This window comes from Saimiri boliviensis, chromosome 10, assembly GCF_048565385.1.
Source record: "Saimiri boliviensis isolate mSaiBol1 chromosome 10, mSaiBol1.pri, whole genome shotgun sequence".
Taxonomy (NCBI): domain Eukaryota; kingdom Metazoa; phylum Chordata; class Mammalia; order Primates; family Cebidae; genus Saimiri; species Saimiri boliviensis.
In genome coordinates, this window is record NC_133458.1 from 85,111,208 (window position 1) to 85,135,675 (window position 24,468).

Here is a 24,468-nt window from a genome sequence, read left to right on the forward strand (position 1 = left end):
TAATCTTTTACAGTTACAGGAACTCTCTTTCAAAGGAATAATGCAAAGGCAAAAATTTAAACATATTTAACAGGGACTTGGAAAAGGTCCATGTGAGTGAGAGACTTTTAAAAATTAAGCTTCATTAGCTTTATGGTAAATGTGCCTTGCTTCATATTGTCCTAATGCCTTGCGTGGCCATTAATTGGAGTGAAACAATGGACATTACACCATGAATGAGCCTTAGATAAAATTAATGGCTATGCTGGGTAGTGAAGAGAAGCAGAGAAATTCTACAAAGGTAGGAGATTTCTTAGAGAGACTGCACTGACAGGGAATGATCTTGACATAAAAATTCAACGGGGATACATTTTTCATCTGAGGGTACATGCTGAGATCAAAGTAAAAGATTGTTTCTTCCTTTCTCTTTCTTTCCAGTGTATGTTAAGGTAGATTTTTAAAAAAGAAGAAGAAACTATATGTAAGAGGAAAGGATCCATCGAGGAAAATAATGAGGTCAATCCAAACCAAACACATCAAAGTAGGGATGGGGGGAGCAATCAGTGTTTACATGGGGAGCACACACTTTTCTTTGGGGTTTGGTGTGAAGGGTCTGCACCTGTTTGTTAACGTCTTCAAAATGTGGTCTGAGGCTAGTCCGTGAGTTGGCCTCCGAAGGGGTAGAGTTGCTTTAATGTGGTTCACATGTATGGTGTTTCATCTTAAGCAGAGTGATTTATGTTAATGAAATTAAACAGAGAAAATACCCTTGACATCCTAGTCTACTTTAAAAATACTAAATAAATATGTCCAGGACTTTTGCATGATTATATTTATTAAAACAAATGGAAGATTTCAGTCTATACCAGAATACATTTGTAGGTGACCCTGGGTAGGGTTATTCCATTAGGGAAAAAATGAGTTTAGGGATTTCTTACCAATTATCAAAAGAAAATTTTATAAAGCCATTAAGATCGGTAATATAATAGAATGTTAAGAAATGAGCATCAGTTGTAAGATAATTTGTTCTGTAATTAAGAATATTGTTTTGTTTGACTTCTGAAAATGTAATCCCCAAATTCACAAAATATATTCAGAACATCTTTATAAATTGAATATTAGACTTCTTACTATCTTAATGGGAATCAAGCATGTGTCATCTTTAAAGTGTCTCTTTCAAAGTGTTATAATTTGGGAGTTTAGCTTTTCATTGTTTGTCATTAGCATTCTACTAATACAGAACTAGACATTTTAATAGAATTTAAGGGCAACAGAAAGAATCTTTTCAATTCTTAGATTTCATTAGCGTATGTTTACCTATACCTATACAACATGATTATATAATTAAATTCCAAGGAAATTAAATAAGTCAAATGAATATATTTTTAAAAATTAGTTGACTGGCATTTTTCTCAAAAGTTGCCTATCTGATGAAAAACATTAGACATGGGAATAATTCACATGTCTGGTTCTCTTAACTGCTGATTTAATTGTAAATTATCCAGCTGACTGTAATATTTAGTAAAACTGGAATTAGGCAAGGAAAATGTAGTTTACTTGCTTGCAACATAGTGACATACTCTTAATTCCTCTAGTATAAGTAAATAGTCATCTGTATTTGAAAGACTTTTTAAAGACAAGGTTAAGAAAGTAATACAATAATACTTCTATTTTTCTGTTCATTGCTGTGTGGGAAGATTTCACCAGAAATGTACGTAATGTAGTGTACCTATGTGTATTTGACAAGCATGTCACTTAACAGATAGTTGCTAATATGCGGGACAAGAAGATGAGAGGTAAAGGTACTTTTATAACACATTTCTGACAAATGCTTAGCTCTATCTGCCAGCTGATATGTTATTTGCTGTCATATATTGGCAGCTGAAAATTGAATTTTATTTTTGATATCTTGGCTACAGATATTATTTAACTGATATTCTTATGGGGTTCAAGGTAGTGATCATGATTATAATGATGTTGATAATGGTCATTTAATTAATACAGAAGCTGTTGGTGTATCTTACTGGAAAGAAAAATAAGTTTATGATAATTCAGGAGCATTTCCAGTTAGACAGAAAGGGAAATCAAAAGAAGAGTCAATAGGAAGGTAGAGAAAATATAGAAATGGCTGTAAGAGAAAGAAACGAAGGCAAGTAAAGATAGAATACAAAGTCTCTAGTCTAGTATGGAATGCTAAAATAAAAAAATACTGAATAGAGAAAAATATAAAAGTCTAATAGAAGAGTAAATAATCAAATTGGGCCAATTTTTTAAATGGGTGAGAGTAAGGAGCCACTATAGCAGAGAAAAAAAACCCAAAAATTGTAAATGACATTATTTTCAATAAATGCTGTAATTTATGAACATGGGTTTTTATCACAGTCATTGATGTTATAGCTTCTATGGTCTATATATTTGGGCAGTGTACTTAAACCCCCAAGGCAGGCAACATGGTTAGTGCCTGTATAAATTGGCCAGGGCTTGGGTTGTTATTATTAAATATTTTTATTATCACCAAGGTTTAAAATAATGCTTTTATAATATAAGGGGAAAATGTATGCAATTGGCTGCTAAGTGATTGGTGTCAGATTTTAGAGATAGAAAGAATTAGCTAGAAGAGATCCCTTAATTCCACTGTACTCTACACTCCCAAAGCCAACTCTGAAACCTGAGAAGTAATAGGACATGTCTCTATCACCCAACCAGTGAATGTCACAGACTGGTTTCAAGACTTCCAGCTCAGGACTTGTTTTAAACTAAATTACGTGCAACAAACTTCTTCTACTATACACCCCCTAAAAATCTGTCTCGAGCTAACATAGTGTTATTATAATGAGAAGAGAGTTTGAAAGATTGACCAGTGGACATTCTCTGTGAACCTGACATAAATGCACATTTCCTCTTTTTAAAGAAAATAGGTGCAACTGTTATTTTATTATTTTATTTATCCTGGTTCATTGTTAGTAGCTCTGTCCACCTCATTTCTATCTGGAGTCTTTTGCTTTAAGTCTTATCATGAGCACGCCTTTCCTGCTTTTCCTCTGAGAACACTGTTTACAGTTCATGGCACCCACTAATGTTTAAGAATGGTGGCCGTGCCGAACTTGAGCACTTCTTTTCAGCTGCCTGTGGTTTCACCACTTCTTAATATGTTAAATTTAATTAGTCTGTGGTTGCTAGCCCCTTATTTTTCTGCTTGCCATTCTGTCAGTTAATGTTTCCCTTGTATAGGTCAGAAGGTGGAGAAGGGAAGAAAAGAGAGAGAAGGGATTCTTAGCCAAATCCAAGTCAAGCTGTCTAACCAAACGGTAGCTGATTTCTACTGCCGACTTGGTCTCTGTTTCCCAGCCTTTATGGTACCAAGAGACCTTTGCAGTAATGGAAACATTCCTTCTTTTACTTCTGTGCACCGTCATCTTCCTTGACTTCATGCAGAGAAACACAAGGAGCAAAATAATTGTAAGCATTACAGCCTTTTACTTTAATGACCTTGACTCTGCACTGGGATAGATGTCTAATTACAAAGAATTCAGCACAGACCACATTAGCGGGGCTGTTGTTTGCTTTGCACACAGACCCAACATCTGTTGGATCTTTGGAGCAGGCCTTTAGTTATGTGAGCTGAATCCTGCTGTTCTCTTAAAATGCATGTTTTGAAAAGAATGCTCTTGTAATATTTTGGTCTTGAGAGATACTGCATCATAGGTTCAGGCTACAGGTTCACAGCCCTCAAGAAACTATGAGTAATTGATTAGATTTTTTTAACTGCATTATTTTAATCCCTAAAATAAGAATCTATCCCTAAAAATCAAAATCTCTTTTGCTGTTTTGGTCACTATGATGAGCAGAGGGACTTGAGCACATGATTTCCTCTGTACCACTCATGGCTGCTGCATAGAAATTGCCCATAAAGGGTGTTAATATGATTGATTTTATAAATTATGTAGGTAGAACCTCTATTTTTCTTACACTGAACTTGGAGTGGGCAAAAAGAGGCCTATAAATGCATTACAAATGTTGCAAATACATTACAAATCTACCTTATGAATGTATATTACAAATACATTACAAATGTATGAATACATTAGCTGCTTCCCTGAATTTCAGTTTATTAGTTTGTGATATAAATGGCAGGAAACAAAAACATTTGTGTGCATTTATCTTTGGAAGTAGCACAACTTATTTAATCAATTGCTTTCTATTAAGTTTTTTTGGTGAATGTGAACAATACAATCAAATATAACACCGATTTGGGTCTCTGTGATTTTCCCTCTCATCTCAATGCATTCCCATCTTTTCTTCACATTGCTGCCTTTGCCTGAAGCAAAGTTGGTGTTCATTTGCCACCTTAAGGATCACTGTTGTCAAACGATAAAGTGCCTTTGAAGGAAATAACAGTGCAGTTATTCACATTCTGGTCTTATATTCTTCTCCTATTTCTCAGTTTTATCTTTTCCTTTATCTGATTTCTTCAATCCAGTTTTCACCTCTTCATTCTCATATATGTCATGATTGAATTCCATTTAAATTTTTATGATTTTCTCTGTGTGTCATGGTTTTGGTAATTTTATGACTAAAACATGCTCTTTCCTTTGTCTGGAAGTATTTTCTTTCATTGAATAATTGCTTCTCTTTTTTTAATTTTTTAATTTTTTTTTTACTGTGAGTTGCAGCTCACTAAAAGTTTATTAAATCAATCTAGAGGGTCACAATTGGCATTTTTAATAGAATGTAATAGAAGACAAAAGAGGGTTAAGTATTGTTTCACAAAATATGTTTTAGTTGTGTGTGTGTATGTGTGTGTGTGTACTGGTTGATGGGGTAAAATGTATTTTTTTGCTGTTGGTTGTGGTTTGAGAACTTTGAAAGCCACTAAGCCACTGTTTAAACAGCCATTTAAAGTATCGTTTTAGCTATAAAACCTTGTCTCTGTTCTCTAGAATAATTAATAAGTTCATTTTCTATGTCTACATTTATAGCTTTTTTAGAATAATTATTGACTGGAAGAAAAAAAAATCAGTATCTTTATTAATGAATGTATGCCTCTGAACTGGAAGAAATGTATTTACAGAGCTGCTTCATCCATGCCACCTGAACTTGTTAAGGATAGGGATCATAGCAATCTGTCCTGATAGTATGAAATCTATCACTTGGCACCTTAGCACTGAGATTCAGTGTAGTTGTTCAATGAATACTCCAGGAAGAAATTAGTAAATGAAAAAATTATGTATAAGACAAACTTGAGAAAGTCAGCTTCAGCATTTTTTTTTCAAATGGGAATATGACATATACAAACCAATTTGAATATATTTACATAATATCTGCCATTGAAAAGATTTCTAAAAACAAGCTATATCTTTTTAATATGAGGGTGTAGTACTGCTGTACATAACTGTGGAGTATTATTTAGTCTAAAACAAATACACATGCACAACAGAAAATTAATTTTCAAATATTTTATCCATTGAAGTCTCAGATTCTGCCAGCTGTTTAATGGTTCATTTAGCATGCCACAGTATCATGACAGCAATGTCCACATACCACCATAACATCCTCTTTTCAAAAAATAAAAATCACTTAGAAAGCTAGCATGTGGAGCCAGACAGCTGTATATTTGAAAAAAAAAAAAAAAAAAAAAAGGATAACCAGTATATTACTCCATGCTTACACTGCTGTGAAGAAATACCCAAGACTGGGTAGTTTATAAAGGAAAGAGGTTTAATTGACTCACGTGGCTGCATGTTGTGCATGGCTAGAGAAGCTTCAGGAAACTTAGAATCTTGGTGGGAGGCACCTCTTCACAGGGCAGCAGGAGAGACAATGAGTGTCCAGCAAAGGGGGAAGTCCCTTATAAAACCATCAGATCTCATGATATCTCACTGTCACAGGCACAGGATAGGGGAAACTGCTCCCTTTATTAAATGATCTCCACCTAATCCTTCCCATGACAAGTGGGGATTATGGGAACTACAATTCAAGATGAAATTTAGGTGGGGGACACCAAAATAACCAGATCAGCTTGTATTATTATTTTCTATCTAGAATGTTTGAATGTACTTTACTCAGAAATTGCTCTCATGCTAATCCAAGTGACAATCCACAGTCTAACTAATCAGCATATATTTTTGTCGTGACTAATAAAACTACTCTATCATGTCACCATGGAAAGTTCATACTTGGAGGAATGAACATTGCAGTTGTAATTGTACCTGGAAATAAGTTGCTGCTGAATAGATACTGGCAGCAGTGTCTCATTTCTACCATCTCCTGATCTCCTGTGAAATGGGAGTGGCATACCTACTTCCTTTCAGTGTTTCACAGAAACACTGAAGTGGTTACTTCCATACATATGATATGCCTTAATTATCTCATAGAATCAGAGCATTTAGAAACACTGATTTTTTAATTCAAAATGCAGTTAAAAGGTAGTAAAATTGTCAAGTTTCTGAGAGCATGATCTTTGGATTCAGACAGATCTGAGTTAGAATCCCAATTCTGTCAGTCATTTGCTGAAACAACTTGACTGACTCTCTTACCTTCATTAAGTCTTAGTCTTATTATCTGTAATTGAGATGAAAATACATAATTTCCAGTATATTGTGAGCACTGCAGCATTAGAAGGAATGTATAAACTTCTTAACGTCATGCCTGGTACGTAGTACATTGTCAAAAAAGCTGATAATTTTATTGTTGTTGCTAGAAGAAAAGAGTTTGCTTGCCTCCAACATAAATAAGCTATTTTTTTAGTTTTGGAATTAATCCTACTCTCCTGTTATTTTAGATATGAATACAAGTAACACCCCTTGATCTTGGGCTGCTCTCCTGATTGAGAAGACAGCCTGACGGCACTTCCGAACTCAATTCAGGCCCCAAGTTCTATCTTCCTTCTCAGTCTCTTTCTGGCTATGCCTCAGGGAACAAGAAAAATGTGTTACTAAATGAGCTTGCCTTTTGTCTTGTTCATCTCACATTGTTACGCAATTAAAAAAAAAAAAAAAAAAAAAAAAAAAAACTTGATGATGCTGCCTTCCTCAGAAAGGCCACATCAAAAGGTAGAGTTCACCAAAAATAATACACACTTTTTCCAAAGACACAAACAGTTCCTTGAAAAGGATGTCATGCTGTAATTTGTTTTGTGAATTCTATAAACCACAGAACATTTACTTACAGTAATGTTTGACCTTTCTTTTTCCTTATTTTTATGCCTACAAAGCTTCTTCTTCTCTCCTCTTGAGAAAAAATATAAAGGCTAACAATCTCACATGTATATATGAGAGAAAGAGAGAAATACATATGATTTTATTGGAATACTGAGTTTAAATTTTAGCCAAGGTCCTTTGGCTTTACGTAATAATATTTTATGGAATGCAATCACTTGTGCAAAGACTAAAGAGAGGCTAATTTGAAACTTTGCAAAAAGAATATGCTGGTCATAGGGTAATGGGAAATGCAATATGTGTACTAATCTCCATATTGCACCCCACCGAAAGGAGAGAAATCCCTCTGACTGATTTGTTGGTAGTATAATCTCTTCAGGGATTTTTTTGGATAAAGAAAGTAATAACAAAAAATAGGCACATAATTAAGTTTGCAAAGTGTCACTAGCATCTTATTGTCCCTCTGGAGGAGAAATACACTAATGACTTAGGTAGACATTTTTCCTGCTATGAGCCCATCTGAAAAAAAAATAATAATTATCAGCCTTTCTGAATTTTCTAAAAATTCTCTGCTATGTGAGTTATAAGAACATTTTGCTGTCTTTTGTGTTCTATTTTCTATTCATTATGGCATTGTTTTACAACCACCAGGTTGCTATAGAAATTTGAAAAGATAATATGTTGCAGGGGCTTGGTCTGCCTTTTGCCTAAATCAAGTGGATTGTTCCTTCTTTGAACATACGTTCTTCTTCGGTTATCCAATGGTCTTAATATAAGGAAACGAAGTTTAATACTTTGTTCTGACTTGTGTAAATACAGGATTTTTGCCTAAGCAGGCAGCATCATTCTGTATTCAGAGGCATTCAAAATATAATAATATAAATATACTAATACTATGCCCACTGACAATGTCCCAAAGTCAGGAAGAGATACTGTTGAGACAAAATTCTCTCTCATTTCTTAGCTCAGAGACACATTGGGCAATATCTCAGAATTAGTCAGAAATGTTACTGGCTACATGACACATCTTAGGCAAGGAAAGTCCCTCATTGCCTTCAAGTATTCATTATTTTTTAAAAACATAGCATTTAAAATTAGCATTGGCTTCTTAAGCACTAAAGCAATATAAACTTACTTAAAACTAACTAAAAGGATACACTTTCTGGACTAAGAATATATGTGAATGCACACATGCATACATATTCCTAGTTAAATTGTGTTATGATATATATGTGCTATTTGTATATAGGTTCCTAATTCTCATCAGTGATTCATTTAAAAACACAGAGTACTATATTTAGGATTGCTGTTTTGATGTAGTGAAATGATATGGAATCACAGTGTTGGATTTAGAGCTCCAATCTCTTTACAAGTGATAATTCTGCCCCCAAAGTATTGTTCATGCAAACTTTGTTCTTGCAGTGAAATAGTTTGCTCTCCACTCTACTAGCATCAGGAAGGAAAGACACACTTCAGAACTGATATGAAAGGACAGGGGCAAATCATTGGGTATGTAGGCAAAGACTTTGATCAGCAAGGATGCTGAGTTTCAAGCAACAATTTTTCTTATCAAATGCAAGAGAAAGAGAATATGAAGGGGGAAAAAATGTGTCCTTTTGGTGTACTAGATCTGGGACATAAAATAGAATAATAGAGCTGCATATGACTTTTGAGTTGATCTAAATAAATCCCTCCACTCCTATTTAATAGTTGAAACTTAGACAATTTAGTAAGGTTACCTAAGCAGAGGCAGTTCCAAGAACAGAAATTGAATATCTTGAGTTGGAATCAAGTGATTTTCCTAACCCCCTACAATTGCACACCGAAGCCAGATAATTCAATTATGAGGTGGCACACAGTAGAAATCATTGCAGAATATAATCCCGTTTTTGAAGACTTTTGGAGAAACCTCACCTTTCCCCCTCTCCATCTGGTTCATACAGTGTTCCAGTGCTCATCAAAGCAAGATGGTTAGAGAATAATGTTTTCCTTCATACTGACAAGAGTTCCCATTTTGATAATTAATTTGTACAACAAAAACCAAAAACTAGCTTACAAATGTATCTAAATCAATGAATAAAAATAGGGCAAGATAAGAGGAAATTGATTTTGAGTAGAGAAGAGAGAATAGAGAAGGAGACAGAAAGGGAAAAGTAGATTAAGAGACTGCAATAAGCAAAACATGAAAGAAATAGAAGCCATATCAGCCATATCATATATATGTCACATTTTCTGAAGGTGTGAAAGTATTTTAGCCCATATTTTTTCCTTTTCTCCTCATTACAGTTGTATAATTTCTAGATTAAAAATGAATTAAATGAGGATTTGCATATTCTTGTAATTATCATCGCCATTCTGCTTTTGTGTCTGGAGAGATTTATAACCAGCTGGGTAAGAAAGGAAAGTATGATTTTCTGATGTTCACATGTAAAGTAAAACTCATAGACTGTGAAGCCACAGTAGATATGTAAATGGCCTTGCACTAAAAGAGGTATTTTACATACATTTTTGAAATGTGCAGAGGCTGAGAAAGAGTGAGGCACCAAGAAAACCTGACCTGCAATCACAAAAAACCAGAGAGGGCATCACTGAGTATAACATTCAACAACTATTTACTGAGTGTCCACCATGTGCTAGACTTTAGCTTGTCCAACCCACTGCCCATGGGCTGCATGGGGCCCAGGACAGCATTGAACGTGGCCTGGGATGGCTTTGAATGTGTCCCAACACCAATTCGTAAACTTTTCTAAAACATGATGTTTTTTGTGATTTGATTTTTTAGTTCATCAGCTATCATTAGTGTATTTTATGTGTGGTCCAAGGCAATTCATCTTCCAGTGTGGCCCAGGGAAGCCAAAAGATTGGGTACCCCTGTTTAGACACTCCTTTAGGTTCCCAGAATATATCTGTGAACAAAAAGATAAACATTTCTTCCCTAGAGAACTTGCATTTAGTGGGAAGAAGCAGTGAAAAAATAAATATGGAACATAATATATAAGTAAATCATGTATGACTTTGGAACATAAGGGTTATGGAGGGAATAAAGCAGAAGATAAGTTAGGAGTGACAGAGGTGGGGTACGTGTGTGAAGGGTTGTCAGGGGAAGGTCTTAATGAGAAGATGATGAGCAAAGATTTGAATGAGGCAAGGGAGTCAGTCCTCTGGAGAAGATCATTCAGACAAAGGGAACAGCCATTGTGAAATCCCCATGGCCACTGTGAATGCTGCTACAGAGAGCATGGGAACACAAATATCTCTTTGAGATTCTGATTTCAATTATTTTGGATAAACATCCAGAAGTGGGATTGCTGTATCACATGACATTTATATATGTATTTTTAGAAAGCTTGCACTGTTTTACATAGTAACTGCACCATTTTACATTCTCATCAACGGTATACAAGTGTTCCAACTTCCCCGTATTAAATAACTTAAGTGTTCCTGGGTGGATGAATGGATACAGAAAATATGGTATACAGACAAAATAGCCTGTTACTCAGCCTTATAGATGAAGGAATCCTGCCACTGGTGACATCATGGATGAACCCGGAGGATATTATGCTAAGTGAAATAAGGCAGCATCAGGATAAATACTGCATGATTTCAGTTATATAAGGTATCTAAAATAGTCAAACTCATAGAAGCAGAGAGTGCAATGGTGTCAGGGGCTGGGACCAGGGGAAAGTAAGTTGCTCAAAAGATATAAAGTTTCAGTTACGGAGAATGATTAAGTTCTAGAGGTCTGTTGTTCAACATTGTGCCTACAGGTAACATTGTATTATACTCTTAAAATTTGGTTTAGAGAGAGGATCTTATGTTGAGGATTCTTACCACAATTATAGAGAAAAGAAGAAAAAAACTAAGAAGATTGGGAATAAATCATTTACCACCCTTGACTCCCCAGAAGAGCTCTATTTATAGAGACAGAAATTGGAATGATGGTTGCCAGGGGCTTGGAGGAAGGAGAAATGGGAAGTTACTAGTTACTATTTGATCGTTACAGAGTTTCTTAGTTAAAAATGGAAAGTTCTGGAGTTGGATGGTGGTATTGGTTGCACAACTCTGAGAATATACTTAATGCCACTGAACTTAAATAGTTCAATACTTAAAGTGGTTAATGTAAATTTTACCACAATAAAAATTTTAGTTGTTAAAAAAATCCCTTTGACCAGAGCATGTCAGGCATATTTGTGAATGGGGTTCTGGCCAAGCTTCACTGACCAGAGACTAGGGGTCATTAAAACAAACAAAACAATAACACAACCACAACAACCAAATTTTCTTTCACCAGAAGATAAATGATGAGGATATGATGATACATGTTAAGCAGGCCGGCTGCCATTTTTGAGAACAGAGTACAGGGGTAAAGAAGTAAGATGGGCCCCTTTAAGGAGGCCATGGCTGTGATCCAGGTGAGCAGTAAAGCTGGCACAGGCCAGGATGAGAAAAGTGGAAGTTTTGGAATATGGTAAATTTCTGGATATATTTTGTAAGTATAGACAAAGAAGATTGGCTATGGATGTGAGAAAGAGAGAGGGAGCTGCCAAAGATGAAAAATTGAGGCAATAAATAAAGGAGGGTGGTTGAAGAGAGAAGGGGGCAATGTGTGTCTGTTGGGGGGTGTGAAGAGTTGGAGGGTGAAAGATAAGGAAGAAGAGCAGGACTTACACAGGTTTGGGCTGGTGAAGCTAGAGGAGAACACCAATTATACTTGGTGTGCTTAGAGCTCCCAGCAGTGACACTCTTCCACAAATGCCTGTGATAAACCTCATTTAGTGTCTCCCCACAAGCACCCCACTGGGCCTGTGGTGTGTGTGGCTGCCGTAGGCTGTTCTGCAGCACCAGCAGCCACAACAGCTGCCCGAAATCTTTGTAAACTGTTCTTTGATGTGCTGCCTTCGGCACTTTGCTTGGGAGCATCTTCTCCTTGTACTTATGCACAGACATAGGTGAATGGATGGAAAAATATGTACTCTATAATGTGCATTTTTGTTTTTGCCAGAGAAACCTAAAAGAAATAAAAGTTCTTGTACCATTTGAAAAGGTATAATTTTATAATCAGATGCTTTCATGCAATGACATGCAATTAGACTATAAAGAAAAATGTAGGCTCGGATTTTCACCTGTAATTTACATTTGTATGATTATAATATGCCATTATAAATTATACAGGGGATCAGAATCTACTTTCTCAGAGGTGACATAAATGATATCAAATAACTGCTTACTAAACTTTTGAGTTTCTGCTGTTGCTCAGAATAAAATCCAGTGTCCTTACAATGGCCTACAATATGCTACGTGAACTGGCTTTATGCCACCTTTCTGTTTCCATTTCCAACCATCCGTCATTCACTTTGTGTGAGGCATGGTGACATTCTTTTGATGCCCTGAATATGTGGAAGACCCTCCCACTATGTCCACCTTAGAGCGGCCTTCTCTGGGTGCGCCTGTCTGAATGTGCACCACCCCCATGACTTTCTGTACAATTTATTTTTCATTTTAGTTCTTATTACATGCTTACTTGTTTGTTTACTTAGTGTCTTTCTCCCCTGTTAGAATGTAAACTCCATGAAAACAAGAGAGCAGGGACTTTGCTGTGAATCCTAGCATATAACTGATGTCCTAACTCACTTTACACATCCTCTCTGGTGGATTTTCTTCACATTATTTCTTCCTTGTTGGTTTCCCACTCTCCTCTGTCCCTCAGTACATTGTGTATGCCTGGGTTTGTGTTCTATCTGCCTTCCTTGTAACCTATGAGCTTTTTGAAGGTAGAGTTACAACATATTTGCATCTTTGAATCCCAGCACCATCCCAGTACTTGCCATATGACAGGGACTCAATAAATTACTTCTAAATGAATATAAAAATATTGTGGAGTAACTTTATAGGTTAAGATGTTGGGAAATTTGCTTTATAATTTTGAATTGCAGGCTGTGGAACCAAGCCAGAGTTCTGCTCCTATGGGAGCTCCGTTCTTGCAACTGAGCATGTCAAATGAGTGGGTAGCATCTTATACCGTGCACTCAGCACATGCTGGGGTGAGTCATGGGAAATTACTAGTGTGGTTCAACTTAAGGACAACACTTGACTCAATGTCAGTGCAACCAATTGTTTGGCCATTGACTAGAGATGAAATAGTTCCAGAAATCTGATTCTAACTAAGGAAGTTCAGGATCAGAATCAATTGTTCCAGATCTCATGGAAAGAAATTTAAAATGGAATTCTTTTCTGCTTACTATGTTTAGTATCTAGACACATGATCAATATCTTTTTCTATTTGTGGTAATACTCTTTTTGTCTTATTTTTATAAATTCAGTTTATTCTCACTAGCATGGGTTTCACCAGGGGTGGAGACTTGCAGGGAAGAAGGAAGAGGGTTGTTCTTCAAGAAGAGCATGACAGAATCACCACTGGTAGGTGAGGACTACAAAGCATGTATGCTATTATTATTGCTTCAGTCACATGTTTTCTAGCAAAGCAGTGTGTGTGCAAATCACCAGTGGATTCTCTTCATTCTTCTGTGATGTCCCATGTCTCCCTCTTTCTTTGATATGCTTTCTTGCTTTGCAAAAGTAAATTGTCAAGTAAATTATTCGGAAAGGGTGCATTGAAAATAAATTTCTGAGCCCTAATATGTTTTAAAGTATTTTTATTTAAGTGACATACCTAAATACTAGCATGTAATGGCTGGAAGCTCATAACTCCCACAGTTCCTGCTACAGTTTTTTTTATTATTAGGTTGGTGCAAAAGTAATTGTGGTTTTTGCCATTAAACATAATGTCCTTAAAAGTAATATAATATTGGGTATGTTAGGCCTCAGGGGCAGGCCTCTGACCTTCTCCTGCTCTCCTTTCACCTTTCCCAAAGCAGGACTCTACTATTCCCTCCCTTCTTTATTGTGGAATGGATGTCCTGGAATCCACTGGACAATCCATCAGGACAAGGAATACTGATGTCCTGAAGCTCTCATAAAAACTCAAGAGGACTGGCTTGGAGAGCTTCCAGATAGCTGGAATTGTAAAGGTTCCTGGAAGGTGGTATTCCCAGGGAGGGCATGGAGACTCCATACCCCTTCTCCCCATACCTTGTCTTATGCAACTCTTCATCTGTAACCTTTGTAATATCCCTTATAATAAAGTTAATGTCTGTAAGTGCTTCCCTGAGTTCTGTGAGCAACTTCAGCAAATTAATCCAGCCCAAAGGCAGGGGCATGGGAAGCCCAAATTGAAGTGAGTTGGTCAGAAGCTCCTCTAGTTATAATTGGGGTGTGTGTGTATGTGTGTGTGTGTGTGTTTGTGTGTGTGTGTGTGTGTATGTGTGTGTGTGTCAGGGTGCGGGGGTGCTTGGGAGAGTAGTCTTGCTCTGTATCTGTCTCCCATCAAATCTCATGTCAAAATGTAATCCTCAGGGCTAGAGGTGGGGCTTTGTGGGAGGTGATTCGATCATGGGGGTGGTTTCTTATGGTTTAGAACCATTCATCTAGTGCTGTTCTCATGATAGAGTTCTCATGAGATCTGATTGTTTAAAAGTAGCACCTCCTTTCCTCTCTTCCTCCTACTCTGCCATGTTTGTAAGTTTCCTGAGGCCTCCCCAGATGCCAAGCAGATGCCAGAATTATGCTTCCTATATGGCCTGCAGAAATGTGAATGATTTAAACTTCTTCTCTTTATAAATTACCCAGTCTCAGGTTTTTCTTCATAACCATGCAAGAATGGACTAATACAAAGACTGAGTCCTCAACCTGTAAGATCTAACAATATCTCCAGTTAGATAGTGCTGAAATTGAATTGGAGGATGCCCAGCAAATGTCTACTCCTTGGTGTGTGAAGAAAAGCACCCACCCCACCTTTTATCACATAAGCCTTCTGTATTGATGACTGTTGTGGTGATGTGACAGCAGAGAAAAAGCACAGGTTTAGAGAGTTTTCCTGACACAGGCTTCACTGGATGAATGTCTCTCATCTCTTCTGTGGTCCCATGAGCGCATATGCAAGGCAGTAGCTTTATTTTTTTCTTTTTCTTTTTTTTTTTTTTTTCAGTGTGCTTCCAGTCAATTTCCCTATTCTAGAAATTTGTTAAAAATCTGTTTGGTGACATTTGTCCTCTTTAATTGTTATGATTGTATTTATTATTTTAGTATTCTGATACTTGTTCACATTTTATTTTGAAATAATATTGAAATTACAAAAAAAGCTGTCAAAATAGGAGAGTTCCTGTACACCAACACCAAGTATACTCTAATGTTAGAAACTTACATAATCATAGTATAGTTATCAAAATTAGGCAAGTAATATGTGTACAGTGCTATTATCTAAACTACGGATTTTGTATGGGACTGTAAATTTTCCACTGATGTCCTGTTTCTGTCCCAGAATCCAGTCCAGGGTACTGCATTGCCCTTAGATGTCATGCCTCCTCAGTCTCCTCCAATCTGTAGCAAGTCCTCAATCTTCCCTTGTTTTTTATGGCCATGACTTCTGAAGAATACTGGTCACTCATTTTGTCAAATATTCCTCAATTTAAATTTGTTTAATATTTCTTCATTATGAGGCTTGAAGTTATATATTTTTAGTAAAAATGCCATAGGACTGCTTTGCTTTTAATGACCATGTCAGGGAGTATTGATGCTGATATGTCCAGTCATAGGCGATGTTACTTTGTTTACTTTATTCAGATCATGTCTGCAGTTTTCTTCAGTTCAAAGATTCTGTCATTTTTCCTTTGTAGTACCTTGTGGAAGATTCTTTGTGATTATGCAAATATAATGATTCTCTGCAAACTGTTGTCCACTAACCTTATTTATTATCATCATTATTATTGTTATTACTGTTTTTTGAGACAGGGTCTTGCTCCATCACCTAGGCTGGAGAGCAGTGGCATGATCATAACTCATTGCAGCCTCAAACTCCTGGGCTCAAACAATCCTCCTGTCTCAGGCTTCTGAGTCATTGGAACTATAGGCACACAACACCATGCCTGGCTGATCTGTTTTCGAAAGATGAGGTCTCACTATGTTACCCAGGCTGGAACCCCTAAGCTCAAGCAATTCTCCTGCCTTAGCTTCTCAAAGTGCTGGGATTACAGCCATAAGCCATAGTGCCTGGCTCTATTTTTTTTGGTACCCATCCGTGAATCTTGCTTTCATCAATTATTTCTGTCTTGTTCCAATGGTAATTATATATTTTCCTCGTCCTTCTACATTCATTAGTTGATATTTTTCTGTGAGAAAGAGCTATTTTCTCTCCTTTCTATTCAATTATTATTTATTCACTATGGATTTTTATGTTTGATTGTATGAATTATAACCCAATAGTATCATTATTTATTTTGTTCCTCAAATTGTTTCACCTTTGGTCATTGGAAGTGCTTTCACATTGGTTCACATGTCTTACTGACATATCCATGTCTCTTTTTGAGCATTTGTTGATTTCTATCACAAGATATTCCAGAATCGCATAGTATTTTCCCTGATGCAGTGCTGGAATCAACCGGTTCTCCAAGGATCTCTGGGTCCTTTTATTGGAGATTGATATGAGAAAGCAAGATCTGGGTACTAACTCTGCTTCTTGTCACTGGGGTGCCATGCTTTTAGGAAATACATACTAACTCATGGATATACTCAACTAAATTATTCATCTGTTATATTTTAATAACCATGAGTTTATATGTATCTTCTTCTATTTTCATTTCAGTGGGATCTTGGAGAAGATGAGAGTCAAACGTGTATGCTTTGTTTGCTAACTTTCATCAGAAATTCCAATTCTTCAGATAAAATTTTAGATGAGTGCCTTCGAAGATTTGTTTTAATAAAAGTTACATTGTTTTTCCTACTTAGCACCCTCAAATAGATTATTCAGTCTTTCAGATTTGATGGATCTTCTTGAATAAAAAAATTAATCTAGACTGGCATAAATAGAACAGTGAATACTTCCATGGAGATTCCTAAAGTAATTGCCAAATAAAGAGCTCTCTGGAGTCTCAGTTTCATTCATTTATCAGAGGAGACAGCAAGCATTTAATGTTGACAATAGGAAAATAAATGCTACTCAGTTCAAAATTGAGCACATCTTTAGACCAAGATGGTGTTTGCAACATAGTAGACACTCAATATATACTTGTTGAAATGAATGAATAAACCTTACCAATATCACCGTCCATAACCGTCTGTTGCCATATAGTTCTTCAACTTAATGGAAAACACAGCACGCATTGCAGCATGATGCCACATACCTCTGTTCTCCTCATGCTTCACTAATTGATTCAGCAAATAGCTCCCACCCAGACATAATTCTAGGTGTGTATATTTTTAAGTGAAAGGAGTCTATCAGATGATGTATCTTTTTTTTCTAAATTTCCCATCTTTTTCTTACTTTTGGAAGGAGTTCAAATATATAGGATTTGGTCTGTAAGGCGAAACATTTTGAAAACTAACGTGAAATTGGAAAACACATTGTTTGTGAATTCAGATATGACCTATGTAACAAATGTACAATTAGCTTCAGATAGAAGCCAGTGGATTGCATGTATTCAGAGATATGTGCTATAGATAGCTATAGTTCTCCTGTAAGTGGGTAAGATGTCTTTATTAACAGAATAGTTACATACATCATATTTAAGAAGAGGGCACTGTAAAGGTGAATGGGGCTTTTTGACTGCTGATTCATGATAGACAGATTAGAAAAATAAGCTGACTGTTGGTATCTAAATAAGCTGATTGTTGGTATTTTCTGTGTGGTCAGTTTCTCCAGGAAGAGAGAGAAAAATTAGCTTGCTTTATGTGGCTTCTCTTTAGGTACATATACTCTGTATATCATCTCTATGTTATCAGTGTTCTAAAGTTATGTAAGCAATTCTTGTATCTTCTCCTGTCTTCTTTTCCTTCAAAAATATACACCTATATTTAATATCCATGGACAGAGAGAATGTTTTAGGGAGAAGATAGTAAGTGAATTGTGGCTTGGAGGATGGGTAAAAACTGGGGGAATAAATGAGGGAAGGATGACCTTCCAATAGAGGAAAAAAAATGGAAAACTGATTACTATGATGTTTATGATTGCATGGACAGTCTGGTTCAATCACCTATTTATTGAGTTTTGTAAAGGCATCCATTCTTTAAGGGAGTACATAGGATTAATAAAATTAAATAGTCTCACTAGGTGTGGTGGCTCATACCTCTAATCCCAGCACTTTGGGAGGCTGAGGTAGGTGGATCACAAGATCAAGAATTTAAGACCAGCCTGGCCAATGTGTTGAAACCCTGTCTCTACTAATAATACAATAAAAATTAGCTGGGTATGGAGGCAGGTGCCTGTAATCCTAGCTACTTGTGGGGCAGGAGAATTGCTTGAACCCAGGAGATGGAGGTTGCAGCGAGCCAAGACCATGCCACTGATGCCGCTGCACTCCAGCCTGGGCAACAGAGCGAGACACCATCTCAAAAAAAAAAAAAAAGAATAAAATTAAGTAGAGTATCTTGATAAAGCACTCTTAATTCCTTGAAAAAACTTGTTCCAGTGTTTAATAGCCCAACATACACCACATGACTATTTTACTCATGAAAAATAGTGAATTGGTTATATGTGACGCTTTTAATGACAACCATAATGTAAAATTTGTGATTACTGGGATGGGGAAGAATCTAATATATCTCCTGATAATGTAGCTATGTTAGAAACTTTTACTTTTATTGAAGAAAAAAACAAAATTGTATATATATATATATATATATATATATAGTAAATAAAATTAGGTTTCATTTAGTTTTACTGATGAGCCAATTCAGATTTATGTGGTTTACCAGTTGTTGGAAGGACTACTGTGGAAGTCACTTACATGTATATTTACAAAATTGAAGGATATAATTTTTATGACAGTAGTAGATTCATTAGGAAAAATATTTCAATCATTTACATTTCTAGGTAAGTTTCAACTAGATATTTTTATAGCATAACTGTAACAACTTCTTGTTTATGATATGTAATCAAGTTTTTAAATATAAAATTAATATGTGATCATTATAGAAAATTTGGAAAACATATACATAAAAATTAAAGGAAATGATTGTGTCATTATTGAAGGATAACTATTTTAATATTTATTTTAGTTATCTCACAAACACAAGAGTGATTGTAGTACTTTTTAAATTCATTATAGCATGCAGTTTCTCTATTTCAGTAAATAGTCTTAGAAATTTGATTTTTTATGATGGCATACTGATCTTCAAGCCTATGTTAAAAATTTTATAAAACCCAGTTGCATCCATTAGTCATTCTTTCTCAAAGCTAGCAATGATGCGAAAGGGGTTTGGGAGCTCTGAAGCTGAGAAGGGAAGTGTTGAAGTGTCTGAGTGGGGCCAGCAGGGGTTGCTGTCATGGATGAGTCTGCCACATTCCTGGTGTGTCTGACTTTGGACTCATTTAACATTGTCGTCTGGATTCTATTAAGGGAATTTCATGTTTCTCTTTTGCAAGAGTCACCCCCTACCATGATAAATATTTAAAAATGTGTTTTTTCTTAAGTTGGGAAAGCAAACTTTTTCCCAAAAGAAATTTATAGTTCAAATTTACACCAAGTTCTCACTAACTGGAGCAAGCCGGGTTTTCACTAAAGCTTCGACTTTTCTCTGTAAAACATTAGTCACTCCCTTGGAAGAAGAAGTATTTTTTTATAGACAGTGGGATAAAACAGCCACGGATGTATGTATAGCAGTACATCTTCAGAATGTACCTGTAGAGCAGTTTTCTTTTTCCATTTGGATGAAAAAAGATGGAAGAAAAAAGACAGTTGGGATGGTAAAATAATAGTGATTCATTATTAAGGAGATGATAAGTTTTTGACCCATTCAAACAGTGTTTTCATTCCCCTTTACTTTATTGTCAGGAAGTTCCTGTGGTTGTGCCAGGTCGTTTTCAATGAACAATTTTTAAAGGTATTCACCATTCCCTCATGTAACCAGTTGCTTCTTTTACTGTACAGGACCATTGTGAAGCCTGTGGCGAAAGAGTTTGATCCAGACATGGTCTTAGTATCCGCTGGATTTGATGCATTGGAAGGCCACACCCCTCCTCTAGGGGGGTACAAAGTGACAGCAAAATGTAAGTATCTCTTTCAGGACTTTATGAAAGGCTATGATATCATACCACCTTTTAGGTCTTTATGATAGACAGTACCTTTTACATGTGTCCAGTAAACTCGGATGGGACATTTAAAAATGATTCAGATGGTGTTTATTGCTCTGTCAGATTCATGTTACTATAGAAATTTGCCTTTCAGAAAAACAAAGTTAAAGTGTTTCCTTTGGTGGACATGATAGGATATTTCAGAAACTGTATGCTTTTCAGGAAACCTGTTTTGCATTTAAAGGCAGAAGTGTTAGGGCTTCTGTTTAAGCTATTCTTCATGACTTGAGAGGTCATGAGTCTAGAAAAGCTACTGTGCTTTTCAAAGGAGAATGGAAGTTCCATTGTAAATTGAATAAAAATAGCTATTTCTTCATAATATTATGCTTTTCCAGGTTTGAATACAAAAGTGTAATTCCCATTGTTCAGAGCCTCTGTGTGTGTTTTTGGGCAACCTTTATAATCTCTACTGGTCTTCTGTTGGGTTGCAAAGTTCAACTTTTGGTCTGTATTCCTTAGCAACTGGACACCAAGTGAAGAAATAAGTTTTATGTTGCAGTGCATTTGAATAACACAACTTAATGGAATCTGGCGAGCAAGGAGATTTCTTTAAGAATAATTCCCTTGTTCTTTGAGTGTCAAAAAAAGGCATATATATATAGCTCACATATAAATGTACATTGGCACCAATGGTATTGATGTAAAAACAGGAGAAAAAAGTAAAGTTACACAAAGAATAGGACCCACAATTGTGTATTGTAGGGAGAGTTGAAAATAGACAACAACAAAAAACCCAAATAGTTTTAAGTGATAGAGATGAGTTTGGAGCAAATGTGTTGTATTAATTTAAAAAGGGCCAGAGAAGTAGCATCATGCCAACCTTTGTTTTTAGTTGGCTTCTCATGTGAAAGAGTTTTCTGCACTCTGATTGTTCCAGTAACATTGTTAGGTAATAACTATTTTTAACATGTATTATTTACCCAGGATTCTTTGTGCCTTGTTGTCTATTAAAAACATAAACAGTAAAAGTCTACAAAGGCAAACAAAGCAAAAGAATTCATGATTTTGGTAAAATTTGAATAGAGAAGTGTTTGCTCAGATTAAAAGTCTCTATGGCCTTTTAAAAATTATTATTATTATTCATGAAACTCCACTTAATGGAAGTTAGTCTTTCCATCACAGATAAACCTCACTTATGGGTCAAGACTGGTGAATAATTGATAGATAAAGAGAAAAAAAAGAGAGTTTGTACTCCAAAAAATGCAGATACCTAGCAAAAAAAAGAAGGAACTCTAGAAAAGGTGTTCCTTGCCATTGAATCTAAGAATCTCACTCCGGAGAGAAGAGTGTCTATGTTTAGGTCTTTCTCCTATGGGGAAAGGTTATAAGAAGTCTATTTCTCAGAACTAGAGGAAGGGATTAATAATTTCGTTCCCCTGTTTCTTCAGTTTTGGCCAAGTCTAGTTCAAATCTTGAATGTCATCCTGAGAAAAGTCGCATGGTTTCTTTTGGTCGTTAGGTATAAGAGACATGGATTCTACCACTTCTAGCTTTAGTACGATGCAATAACATCTTCAATATATTTTTTACCTATTTACATATATCTTTATCCATTTGGGAGGAAACTCTTCACTGTGTTCTATCTCAGAATAAATGTCCAGAATGCCTCCCACTTCTGTCCCTTCACTCCCACTCCCTCCATATCCATTTCTTCTCTTCTGTATCTTTCTACCCAAGAACCCTGTGCTCTCTGCTAGGTGCCTATTTCCTAAGAAAAGCAAGCAGACAGCACACATAAGTTTTAAGCGATAAAGTGCTTGACCTTTTGCATATTTTCAGTTTAATAAGGAAAAATGTATACAATGAGAAGAGAGGTCCTTAGAATCTAAACAGGCTGTAGTTGAAAGACTACACATATCTTATAGATGAGAAAACTAATTTATTTTAAAATGTGAAATAACTGGGGTTAAAATAAAAATTCTTATCCTGAATCCATGGTTAGGTAAAATTGCATGAGACATTTATTTATTATTAAAAAGGAAATGTTTCATAAAATACATGAAAATTTGATCTTTTCTTTCCTTTACCTTTCCTTTCTGTTCCTTTCCTTTCTTTTCTTTTCTTTTCTTTCTTGAGATGGAGTTTCACTCTTGTTGCTCATGCTGGAGTGCAATGGTGTGATCTTGGCTCACTGCAACCTCCGCCTCACAGGTTCAAGCAATTCTCCTGCCTCAGCCTCCCTAATAGCTAGGATTACACTTATGTGCCACCACACTTGGCCAATTTTGTATTCTTAGTAGAGACAGGGTTTCATCATGTTGGCCAGACTGGTCTCGAACTCCTGACCTCAGGTGATGCGCCTGTCTTGGTCTCCCAAAGTGCTGGAATTACAGACATGAGCCACCACACCCAGCTGAGAATAGAGAGTTTGGATGCACACTACAGAAACCATATTGGTGCCCATGACCCTTAATTCCACAAACATAGCTGTGACAGACACTGAATAGTTTCACAATACTTAAGTGAAAAACAGCAAAGCCTCACATCTGAACAACTGTATATTTTATCTCACGGAAGCCTGCGTTTGTGAACTCTACTTTCTAGAGATGCTTTCACAACAAGTGGGTAGAGGTTGGGATTACTGGAAGCTCAATAGTTATTCCCTAAAGCAGGTGTCCCCAAACTATGGCCCGTGGGCCACATGCGGCCCCCTGAGGCTATTTATCCGGACCCCCGCCGCACTTCAGGAAGGGGCACCTCTTTCATTGGTGGTTAGTGAGAGGAGCACAGTATGTGGCGGCCCTCCAACGGTCTGAGGGACAGTGAAGTGGCCCCCTGTGTAAAAAGTTTGGTGACACCTGCCATAAAGGGTTCACAACTTGATATCTTTGCTTTCTAACCACCTGGCAGATGCATTCATATTGCTTTGGCCCAGAAGTTCTGGACAGGCAACTAACACTGGGCTTTTATTGTCCTGTTCAGGAAGTCATCCTTCATTGTGGGAGTGGGGTGATCCCAAAATGAAGTTATAAATGGGCTAGAATCTAAAGTAAAAAGCAGGTAGAAGATAAGCAACTAGGTTCCTCTCCCAGTGTTTTCCAATGCTAGCAAAACTCATTCCTGCTCTAAGTAGAATATTTGATAATTATAGAGAGTGGTTTTAAGGACACAATCATATCAGAGATGCTAAAGTTGTATTTTCTTAGCACATTGAATCAATCTTTTAAAAATAATTTTGTTTGCTATCTCTGAAAGGAAAAGAGAAATTAAGTCAAAATAACTAGGGTTTTTGTTTGTTTTTAAATATTAGCTACCTGATTGAAAAATAATAAAAGGTTGGTGTAATCACCAATGTCTTAGTCTCAGTATAGAGGTAATTGAAAATTAAAGATAATTCTTCTCAGTAGTGATGTTTTTCTTTCTTTGTCTTTTCTCCTCTCATTTCTTTATATATTAAGTGTTTTCTGTTATGTAACTATAAAACTTTTGTCATTGGTTTCTGCTGAAGTTATTTAAAATAAGTGCTGTTCTTTCAATTAAGGACCAAGTCTAAATTCCAACCTAAAATGACTAAATAGCTTTGTAACTTCCCCTAAACCCAACATCAAACTTTACCTTGAAGTTATCAGTTTATCTTTCTAAATATGCTGATTCAGATCTAATTGTCTTCAGGTTATAGCTTAAGCAGGTTGTCATGAAAACTAAGTGTTATATTCAAATAATAAAATTAATTCACCATATACTAGCAACCCCTGACTTTAAACTGTTGTTAGCATTTATTAAAAGGGTATTTGGTTTAAATTCATTTTGCCACAACATATATTTTTCTCTTCCTTTTCAACACATTTAAGTGTTTGCTACTTTTATTGGTGTCAGCCAGTGAATTCATATGTTCAAATTGCTTTTGTCATGTGAACAAGAATATGTTTTTCCTTTGGAATTATGTGAAAGTCATTGTGAGATGACAGCTATGTCTGATTAAAAAAAAAAGTATGTTACTTTTATAAGCATGTAAAATACATTCCTTTAATAAACATTTTGTAGTCCTGAGACAGAAACCATTTCTCTCAGCAAATATACGAGGGTTACTTTGACAAGTAAATCAATAAATGTGATTCATCCCATAAACATTACTAAAGACAAAAACCACATGGGTATCTCAATAGACACAGAAAAGACTTTTGATAAAATTCAACACCTTTCTTGATA

General features: G+C 36.1%; 1 protein-coding gene across 16 annotated transcripts in view; it reads left to right on the top strand.

Annotated features, from left to right (window-relative positions):
• The window catches only part of HDAC9 (histone deacetylase 9), a 1,049,458-nt gene that overhangs the window by 770,374 nt on the left and 254,616 nt on the right, over window positions 1-24,468 (top strand). For all 16 annotated transcript variants that reach the window (XR_012512159.1, XM_010349341.3, XM_074379572.1 and 13 more), the window contains one exon: window positions 20,117-20,235. Coding sequence is in view for 15 of the 16 variants with exons in the window: in XM_010349341.3 (XP_010347643.1) it covers window positions 20,117-20,235 (119 nt within the window). In the remaining variant the exon portion in view is untranslated. The remainder of the gene's footprint in view (window positions 1-20,116; window positions 20,236-24,468) is intronic.